The following is an 11,438-nucleotide window of genomic DNA, read 5'->3' as shown; positions in this document are numbered from 1 at the left end:
TAGGGTTAGGGTTGGTGAGCGTGATCTGGAAGGAAGTCGCCTACCGGGTAGTTTGCCTGTGCGAGGGAAGTTGAGGGCAGCGCCTTTCACGAAGGTGGGATGCACTGGGTATTTCCAAGGACCCGCACCTCGCACCGCAGTGCCAGTGGGTAGTGCCGGGCCAGCGAGTAGGGTGAGAGCTCGGTGATGGGGACGGGACAGGCTCCCCATTCCACTCCCCGCGTCGCGTCGTCTACATTTCGGGGGGGGTAGCCCCTGTTCATGTGACCTTCAGTGTTCGGGATGACGTAGGGACGTATGCCCCTCCCCCCGGGGTCAGGCTGAGGGTGAGGGTTAGGATGAGGATTCTGGTGAGTGACAGCCTCGCCGTTTCTGCACCTGGGTATCGTTGTGCGGCTTTCCTAGTGAGTACCAGCATGAGATTTCGCCTTAGGAACAGGAATGGTGATAGTGTACATCCTTGTATTGTTCCTGGTTATAGCATGAAGGATTTCAGTTTTTGACCATTTAGATCATTTAGTATGATATTGGGTATTGGTTTTTCATAGATGGCATTTCTCAGATTGAGGTAGAGATCATCTATTCCAATTTCCTGTAAGCTTTTTACCATGAATGCATGTTGGATTTTGTCAAATGCTTTTTCTGCATCTATTGATATGATCATATGGTTTTTGTCTTTGGCTCTATTAATATAGTGTATTACATTAATTGATATGCATATGTTGAACCATTGCTGCATCCTTGGGGTGAGCCCCACTTGGTCAGGGTGTATGATCTTCTTGATGATCTTCTGCATTCTATTTACTAGTATCTTATTAAGAATTTTTTCATCTGTATTAATTAGTGAGATTGGCCAGTAGTTCTTTTTCAGTTGGGTCTTTCTCTGCTTTGGGGATCAAGGTGATGCTTGCTTCCAGGAATGAAGTTGGGAGTATTTCTTCCCTTTCAATTTCCTTGAAGAGTTTAAATAGGAGTGGCAGTAGTTCCTCTCTAAATGTCTTGTAGAATTCAGTAGTGAAGCCATCAGGGCCCAGGCTTTTCTTAGTTGGTAAGTTCTTAATTATATTTTCATTTCATTGATTGATATTGGGTCATTTATAATTTTTAGAACATTTTCATTCAACTTTGGTAGTTCATTCATATCTAGGAATTTTTCCATTTCTTCTGTTTGTTTGTTTGTTTTTGGTACCAGGGATTGAACTGGGGTCCTTGCGCTTGCAAGGCAGGCCACCGAACCACTAAGCTAAATCCCTGGCCCTCCATTTCTTCTGTATTTCCATCTTATTGGCATAAAGGTTCTTGAAGTAGGTATTGATGATTGTCTGGATTTCTGCTGAGTCTGTTGTAATTTCACCCATTTCATTCCTAGTTGCATAAATTTGGGTCTTTTCTTCCCTTTGATTTGGTTGGCTAAGACTTTGTCAATTTTGTTTACTCTTTTGAAGAACAAATTCTTGACTTCATTGATCTTTTTGTATCATTCTTTTAAGCTCCATTGCATTGATTTCTGCTCTAATCTTTATAATTTCCTCCCTTGCCTGAGCTTTGGGTTTGTCCTGCTGTCCTTTTTCTTGAGGTTTAGCATCAGGTTGTTTAATTCCATTCACTCTGTTTTCCTAATATGCATATTGAATGCTATCAGTTTCCCTGGTAAGATTGTTTTCATTGTGTCCCATAGATTCTGATACCTTGCATTGTTATTGTTATTTAATTGTAGGAACTCTCTGATTTCTTCTTCAATTTCCTCTGTAAACCATTGGTTATTCAGGAGTGTGTTGTTCAATTTCCATATATTTGTGAAATTCTTGCAGTTTCTTTTGCTATTGATCTTCAATTTCATCACACTATGGTTGGATAATATATGGGGGATAACTTCAATTCCTTTGCACTTATTTGACATGTTTTATGAGAGAGCATGTGGTCTATTTTGGAGAATGACCCATGTGCAGTTGAAAATAATGTGTATTCTGATTTTGTGGGGTGGAACACTTTGTAAATATCTATTAAGTTCATTTGTTCAAGAATTTGATTGAGTTCCAGTATTTTATTGTTTATGTTCTGTCTAGTTGATCTATTTGTGACAATGGGGTATTGTGGTCCCCCATTTTTACTGTATTAGTGCTTATTTGATTTTTTCATGTCCAGTAGTATTTGTTTTATATAGTTGGGCACACTTGTGTTTGGTGCATATATATTTGTGATTGTCATTTCTTCATTTTGGATTGTTCCCTTTATAAGCATGTAGTGTTCTTCTAGCCACTCTTGCCTTTTTGTGGGTTCCTGTCACATGGAGTATTGTTTTCCACCCTTTAACTTTCAATCTATGAGTTTCTTTTTGAATGAAGTGTATTTCTTGTATGCAGTATATTGTTGGATCTTACTTCTTGACCCATTTTGCCAGTCTTTCTTTTGATTGGTGAATTGAGACCATTAACATTGATGGTTATAAGTGAAATGATTTATCCTTGTCATGACTTTCTTTTTGTTGGATTCTCCCCTTTTGCATTTAGTTTCTTGCCATGCCTGATGGATTCATTCTGCTGGGCTTCCTGGGGTTGTGATCCTCATTGTATTTTCCTAGGATATTGTTCAAAATTTTTTGGAAGCTAGTTTGGTATTCGTGAAGTTCCTAAGGTGCTCTTTATCATGAAAGTATCTTATTTCTCCATCAAGTTTTGAAAGGTAGTTTTGCAGGGTACATCAATCTGGAGTGGAGGTCATGTTCCTTTAGGCCTTGAAATACATCACTCCAAGCTCTTCTTGCCCTGAGGGTTTGTGTTGAGAAGTCTGCTGTGATTTTGATGGGTTTTCCTTTGTGTGTGATATGTTTCTTTTCTCTGACTGCTTGTAGAATTTTGTTCCTCTGTTGGGTTTCTGGAATCTTAACTATTATATACCTATGTGCAGATTTTTTTTTTGATCATGGCTATTTGGAGTCCTATATACCTTACTTATCTTTATGTCAAATTGTTTTCCCCTACTTGGGAAGTTTTCTGTCATTACTTCTGTGAACAGTTTTTTTAATGTCATTTGCACTCTTGTCCTGCTTCTTCAGTGACTCTGATCAGTCTTCTATTATTCTTCTTTGCATCATCCAGTAATTAGATTGATTTTTCATGGTCCCTTACTATTTTTAAGAAATTTTTCTTTTCCTGTCCACTAATTGCCATCCCATCTTCTATATCTGAAATTCTATCTTCACATTGGCTCATTCTGCTGCATAAACGTTCAATGGAGTTTTTAATCTCCTGGAAGTCTGATTGCTTCTGTTTTATGGATTCCATTTGTTTTCTATGTTGGTATTCCATCATGTTCCTCAGATACTCTATTTTTTTTAATCTGTGTCTACTCTAGATTTTTGAATCATGTCTTGCAATATGGGCACAATCTGTGCTGTTATCTGAGAAATTATCTGTAACTTCATTTTTTTCAAGATCCTCTTTTGTTGCCAGTTCTGGGAGTCCAGATTGTTGAGTATCAGATTGTTCCATCTCATTTCCCCTTGGGGTTGACTTAGGTGATTTGGATGTTGGGTTTGGGGACTAGTTTCTGTGTCTTCTCATTTTAACAGATGCAGCCTGCTGTGCCTTTATTGAGACAAATTTTTTTCTCACCCAATGGTCTTCAATTCTCAGCAAGCCACCAAGAGGCCTTTTCTCTGCTTCTCACTATTACACAAATTCCTGGGTTCAAACCACTGATGCTATGGGGTGGATCTCTGACTAAAGCTTGTGTACCTGTGTAGCTCTCTCATGGACAGACTTTAACTGGGCAGGTTTGCCCAAGCCTCTGGGGTTGTGGTGGATCCCTACTGGGATCTGCCTGCAGCTGAGATGGTCTGGACCATACCGCTTTTCCCAGGGATCTGTACATCCACCAATGCTATTGGGTGGGCCTCTGACTCTGCTCAATTCTTTATTTGACATACTAAGAATCTGGAAATAACTCCACCAAGACTCTCAAAGGGATGACAGATAAACCTTTCCTCTTATTAAGTGAACTTATTTCAGGTATTTGTCATAAGAATGGAAAGATGAATAACAGTCTGTTATTGTTACTTATTTTTCATTACAGATTATTATTGACTAATAATTCAAGTGGAATATTATTCTCCCAAACAATGACTAGATGGAAATCACTCAATATTAATTCTACTGTTTAAATAAAAGTACTCCCAATTTTAGAGTGATTTGCTGATTTCTATCCCAGTAATATGTTTATCAAATCTGAACCAAAGAATACAATTTTCTTAAAAACTCAGAACTTTTCCAAGATTAGGAACAGGCTGAACTTCACTAGGAATAAGTCCATATTCTTTAAATATCCTGAAATGATTGTAGGTTTGAGCTGAATAACACAAACTGCACCAAGGCTGTTGCACAGGGGGACAAACTTTCAAAGACTAGTGTCACACACACAAAAAAAGAGTGGGCAGAAGTGTATCTGTACTCTGCACAGATTGAGGTCCTCATTGTTTATGAATCTGCTACCCTGTTGCTAGATGTTATACACCAAAAAAGTGGTGTTGGATGTTTCTCTTCAGGTGGAATAATTTGTTTTGTAATCTGTTCCTTATAAATTCCCCAATATCAGCATACCCATGTGATACCTTTCTGCTACAATTTGATTCCTAAATGTCTCTCAAAGTTCCAGAGACAAAGATCCTTTAAGATATACAATGTAATGGGAGCTCTTTATGTCATTGGCAGTGTTCCCTTACAGGGTTCTACACAATCTGGCTTCTTTTTTCACTCTATATTGCTTCCTGCTCATGAAATGAGCAGTTTTGCTCCTTTATGTGCTTCCAAAGCAGTGAGGCCAACCAATCATGTCTGGAATGTCCAAAACTGTGAGCCAAATTAAACTTTTTCCCTTTTAAAATCAATTATCTTAGGAGTTTGTTATAATGATAGAAAGCTGACTAGCACACTTTCCAACATAGCACTTCTCTACAGTCCAGCAAGGACACTGAGCAAATCAAACAGAGCACTCTCTATTGTAGTAGCTTTCAGTGATAGTTGCAGAGGTTATGGTATTCTCTGTAATAACAGTTTGGCGTTATCATTACAGCATCTGCTATCACCTTAGTTCTAAACCTGTTTCTTTCATGAACAACTCTAGTTTAACCTGTGAGGAACACTATGTCTTAGGCAATTTATTAAAAAATATTATTTTCTCAAATAGTATTGAATGTGAAGAATGAACACAGTGCACCAGGCAAGAATAAAATCAATATGAAGCATCTGTTTGAGTATACACTCTTGGGTCTTCCCTGAATGGATCTGTCTCCTGACTTCTCCTCACCGTCAATATCAAGATACATACTGTATCATGTCGGTGCATTTAATTAACAGGGCAACCAAAACTGTTTATATGATTCTCTCCTGTTAGCAATCAGAATAGTTTACTTTGGAGTTTGATTCCAGCAGCCTCAGCAGTTTGGATCATTAATGACAGTGACAAGACTTTGAGACTGAGGTTGTTTACACTCTCATATGTCCGTGTGCAGATAACATTGTTCATGGAACTTTCCTAGGAAACAAAAGAAGGATAAGGCACTTCAGTACTGCTGATGACACCAACATGTAAGAAAACATAAATTATGTGCTATCCATGCATGACCTTTTAAAAATATCTTAAAAAGATAATATTGATAAATATGATTTATGTGATATATATGGCACATACAGTGAATATTTATATATGTATAAAAGGCAAGCATACAATTTATAATCTGAAATTTTTAATGGAATATTTAAATGCCAAAAATATTTAAATGCCTACATTGAAGAATTTTTGCTATTTTATATACTGTACCTTTTAAAATAATAATACTCAATATAATATCTTACAGTTTTCAGAGCATCGTATGTGGACCTGAAGATATTTAATTCTCTCAGGAAGCCTTCTATGAAGGTACTATCTAGTTGTTTTGGTAGGGAATCTGAAGCTCGGAGAGGATAGATGACATGTCCAAAGTCACACACCTACTGAATGGCATGGGTAAAAAGCCACATTTGCAGATTTGCATCTAGTGTTCTTCTTAATGAACTGTTTAGTTATTGGCTATTCACTGAACTATTTATTTACCTGTCATATTGGCCAATGTCATTATAAGAAAGAATAAAACCATTCTTAATTCTTTTGTAATGTCTCAAGGAACAAGATGTACTCTTCATTGTACGAAGAACATCTCGCTCCAGAAAGAATGGCTATTATTAAGAAATCAACCAACAAGAAATGTTGGTAGGGATGTGGGGAAAAAGGAACCCTGCTCCACTGCTGCTGGGAGTGCAACCATTGTGGAAATCAGTGTGGAGATTCCTCAAAAAATTAGAATTAGAGGTTCCATTTGACCCTGCTATTCCCCTGCTAGGTATCTTCCTGAAAGAATTAAAAGCATCATATCACAGCAATGTATGCACACCCATGTTTATAGAGGCACCATTTGTAATAGCTAAATCTTAAAACAACCCAAATGCCCATCAACCGACGAATGAATAAAAAGATGTTTTTTTTTATACAATGGAGTACTACTTTCCATAAAGAAAGATAAACCTGAGACATATACAGCTAAGTGGATGCAATGTGAGACTATATTCTTAAGTGAAATAAATGGGATACATGTTTAAATATTGCATATTCTTGCTGGTGTGAGAAACTAAAAGGATAAATAAGGACCAAAATGTATAATAGATAAAAGGAAATAGGCAGAAACTGTTCAAAAGGAAAGGGAAACTATGAAGGGGGGAGGAAAAAAATAGAAACAAAACTTTTGTAAACAAGGGGGAGGGAATGTTGAAAGGAGGAAGAAGCATTGGGAGGAAAGGAGGATCAGGATGTACCATATACAGTACAATTCCCTTTGATGAATGTTACCATTATGTATTTTAAATTGTACCAATAAAATTAATTAAAATTTTATAAGAAATATAGATTTCTGTTTACCTACATATAAATCTTGCACATTACCTTTGATCTATTTTATGTTATGTCCAGAATTACCATTTTATTAATTTTGGTGCAGATGGAGTTTGGGAGGACTCTTTTCCCTGAAGTAGAGCAGAAGGGCCTTGAAAATGTATAAATTTTTAAATTAAGCCAACTGGATTTTGATCTCAACATTACTACATTTTTCTAGTTTTCTATTCCTAGAAAAGTCAATGTCTAAATCTTAGTTTCCTCATCAGTTAAATGAGCTAATAAACCTTACCTCACAGGATTATTAAGGGGTGGGTAAATAATACAATAAAATATGGGAATGTGGTGACAATTCAAGCATCATTTCTTACTCATCCACACAACAAAAAGATAGCCTTCCTGTTTCTTATCCCTAGTTCACACTCCCCTCTTGTGCTCTTATTTGATGTTGATTTGGTGAAACAGTGAAGGGTTAATTCTGGTAGATGGTGTAGGATTGGCAATAAACATCATTTGAGTTGAAACTTTTATTGCACAAATACATGTTTGTTTTGGTTCAGGCATGAGTTAGAGAATTATTTATTCTCTAGTTTTTTAGTTCCTCAGTTCAAGCACACTTTACAATTTTTACGATTATGCATTTATCTGCCAATGTTTGCCCTCAAGGCCTACAAGGTAAAAGAAAAAATGACATTCATATTTATTTTTTTAAAACAAGTTACTGGTGTGATTTTTATATTAGGATTTCCAATAGCTGAGAAAATAGTGAGAAACAGCTCACTAATCACCACCATCTTCCCATCCACCAGCTTTCTTCAGATGGTGGCTTCATTGCCAATTCAGTCCTGAACTTGAACCAAGGAGTCATTGTCTAAGGTAATGGTGCTCTGGAAAACAGACAGGACCTTATTCAGATCGGGTCATCACATTTGAACACTAACATTTTATCATGTGCCAAATTCTTTTCAGCCATTATGATGCTCCCAGGTAGTTCCAAGATAATATTTATAATCCCATTTATTTTAAGACTTTTTCATTAGACACTTTTTGGCCAGTTCTTCCAAGGGAAAATAAGGTTTACCACAGTAAATCACTTGGAGAGTAAGTGAAACTTTCTCTTTTATATTTTGTCATGTAGGCAAGGTATTATCTTTTTGCTAAAGAACCACACTTTAAAAATATATGTGAGGCCAATTCAAACTCCCATTGTTAAAGCCTAAGGAGAAAAGCCCCCTCGTGTCCTCTTACTCTAATAGTATTTTTTGTCATAGTAGGGCATTTTTTAAAACTGACACAGACATCTTTTTAAAAACATCTTTGGTCAAAATTCTTTCATTTTATATTTTACATGAATTTGAGGTCTCATATTTATTTAGTGACTGTCTTTTCACATGATTTACTGTACTAGTTCCATTTTTTAGGATATTGACCTCCATTGAGATCGACAATCCCCTATTTATTTCATTCATTCTAACATAGTGTTTATAGGGCACCTATTAAGTACTAAGCACTGGATTTTGTGAAACAAAGGAGAAATACTGTCTTTGAGGTATTTACATTCTCAGGTGAGGAAACAAGTGGTAAATAATAAACAAATTATAAGTAAATTGATGCATTGTAATTGGAGCCTGCGAGATGGGAATGAAAATTGTATAAGTTTCTTTCAAGCTGAGACAATACAAATCACTCTCTCTCTCTCTCTGTCTCTCTGTCTCTCTCTCTCTCTCTCTCTCTCTTCCTCTCCCTCTCTCTGTCTGTCTCTCACCCCATTCTGTCCCCAGGAGACTACAAGTTCTAGGTTGTACAATTACAAGGTAGCTGAAATGTCTTTGCCCTGGTCCCTGAGAAATTGAGAGGGACAGAAATCCTTTCCATTCTCCTATGCATACAGAGACTTGCTCCACTCCACCCTCAACATTGCCTGTGTACTGAGTTAGAAGTAATTCCCCATTGTCTTAAGCCACTAAGAGCTTGGGACTCATCTGTTACAGAGGCATAATGTTGCCTATACTAGCTGACACAAGTTTTATTCATTGTGTTTCTGTGTGTAGGAAGAGAGAACTTATATTTCTGAGAGGACTAAATATTAATTTAATGATTCTAAGTTATTCTCAAAATGTGGCCTCCCAAGTATTTGAATAAAAATTTTTAAAAATGCAATTTTCAGGTGTCCACCCGAGAGTTCAGTGCCCTGTGTATGAGCAGTAAGCACTCTCCACAAGCATCCCAGGATGCACTGGATGTTAATGCTCAATATCTGCAGATTTAGATTTTAGACAGAAGTGTTTGCTACTGCAGCTAACTTGGGCTACTTTCTAATTAGCCCTTATGAAAGATAGTTGTACACCTCACCTTGGTTTTACAGCCACCTGGTGTGGTTTCTTCAAACTGTTCACCAAGTTTAAATGAGATCTTATTATTTTTAAAGATGCTTTTTGTGGGCTGGGTATTTAGCTCAGTGGTTCCAGTGCCTGCTTTGCAAGCACAAGGATTTGAGTTTGATCCCCAGTACCAAAAAAGAAAAAGATGCTCCTGGTTTTTATGGTGATCACATCTCCATCTGTACTAATGGTCGTAATGGGTTTTTCCAGGCAGCCCACTTTCCTACTGGCTCTTCCTATTCCTAGAAAACAGATGAATGGTTAAGTAGAAGAACTCATGTTCTTTGTATAATTATTTGCTATGGAGGAAATTTGTTACACAGATTTAATGCTGCATGAATTAAAATATCTGAAGCCAGTTGTTCCACATTACATTGTAAAATTGATTAAACATGATTAAAGCTATAAATCATCTTTCTACTTTAAAAATATACCCTTTTCACATACAAATGAAATATTTGGGATAGATACTTCTAGATCTTTAGGTTTTTATTTACATTCTTATATGTAATCATACATACATGTATGGTTTGTTATATCTATTGTATAGTTTTTATTGTGATAAAATACACCTGTCACCAATTTGCCAGTTTTGCATTTTAGGTGTATAACTCAGTGGCATTAAATACTTCATAATATTGTGCAACCATCCCCTCTACATATACGGTTTTCAAAAATACAAGTATTATATTTCATTATTGTTTTCTTTCTTTTTCCCTTAATTTATATGTCTTAGCAACTTTCCATGTCAGTGCACAGATAGGTATTTTTCATAGTTACTGAATATATATATTTATTAATTTATTTTCTCCTGCTCCCACTGATAATAAATTTGTTTCTAGTTTTGTTTTTACAACTAATTTGGCAGTGAACATCCTTGTACATACAGCTTTGTGCAATATGTGTAGGAATGCCTTCAACAGAAATAGCATTCCATACATGGAATGCCTAAGGTAAGTTTCTAAGAGAAGACAGCACTGGAGAAATACTATAATGTGGTTCATGGAATTCATGTTGTAAAACATGATCAGAAGATGCAACGTGTCCTTGGGACCTGTGAATGTTACTCATTATACCAAAGGGAACTTTGCAAATGCAGTTAATCTAAGGATCTTGAAAGGGAGAGATTATCCTAGATTATAGATTGAAACCTACTGTAAATGTAATCACAAGTTTCCTTATAGAAGAAGGGAAATAGAGGGCTGGGGATTTAGCTCAGTGGCACAGCCCCTGCCTTACAAGCTCAAGGTCCTGAGTTTGATCCCCGGTACAGCAAACAAACAAAAAACAGGAAATGCTATGCTACATAACAGAAGAAAAGAAGACAGAATAAGAATGGGAACCAAGATTGAAACTTTATGGCCACACCTGCATCTACCAGAAGCTAGAAAAGAGGATGTATTTTGAAGATTCCATAGAGATTAGAGCAATTTATAATATAATCATTTAAAAACAATCATATCATGTCTTTTTGTTTTAAATTATTCAAATTGCTGTTTAGTAAATGTTATATGCATATTTTGTTTATATAAAACCATAGAAAATTGCACAAAGGATTAAGTCAATTCCAACCTAGTTTTGTAACAGAACTAACCTCAAGTAGTAAATGAATATTTATGATTTTCTATGTGAAAAAACAGGGAATCAAAAATTCATCTTATTTTATACCAAGTAAGTTATATGCCTTCAAAACTCCCATTAATACTGGATATGACAGGCAAATAAACATGGCTTACCTAGCTCTTCCATATATTTTCAAAAGAAATGGATTTCCATGCTTCTTGGAGGTGATCCACCATTCTGTCTGAGATAAGTTGATCTCAAAACAAAAATAGCTTCATGTGGATGTGTGTTAATGTTTCCTGAAATACTACTAAAACATATTTTTGATGTAATTTTGGGTGGAGAAAGCAATGAGAAAAATCAAGAGAAAAAATGAGGAACTCTAATTCCTATGATTTTCTCTTAGTACCATCTAAAGCAGAAAATCTCTTACATGTAAATAAGTCAGGTTCAAAATGGAAACATGGTAGTTTTTAGCAGGACTAAATATAACTTTCCTAGCATTGATTAAGGATCAAATATAGATGCCCTTCCTTTCTAAAGGACCTGCCACACTTACAGCAGGTGGCCCTG

At 36.2% G+C, this 11,438-nt stretch overlaps 1 protein-coding gene across 1 annotated transcript; it reads right to left on the bottom strand.

Annotated features, from left to right (window-relative positions):
* Nucleotides 1-2,360: 2,360 nt before the first annotated feature.
* Nucleotides 2,361-11,101, bottom strand: Fabp12 (fatty acid binding protein 12; the record flags this gene model as incomplete). The annotated part of the gene is given in 6 exon segments (XM_019210258.1): nt 2,361-2,383; nt 5,490-5,532; nt 7,710-7,808; nt 9,274-9,360; nt 9,459-9,567; nt 11,052-11,101. Coding segments are annotated over 6 exon segments (411 nt in total), but the record flags the coding sequence as incomplete, so codon positions are not given.
* Between the last annotated feature and the right edge of the window lie 337 nt (nt 11,102-11,438).

This window comes from Fukomys damarensis, unplaced genomic scaffold (genome assembly GCF_012274545.1).
Source record: "Fukomys damarensis isolate Sample0158 unplaced genomic scaffold, DMR_v1.0_HiC HiC_scaffold_5, whole genome shotgun sequence".
Classification (NCBI taxonomy): domain Eukaryota; kingdom Metazoa; phylum Chordata; class Mammalia; order Rodentia; family Bathyergidae; genus Fukomys; species Fukomys damarensis.
This window is presented reverse-complemented; position numbering and strand designations above follow the sequence as displayed.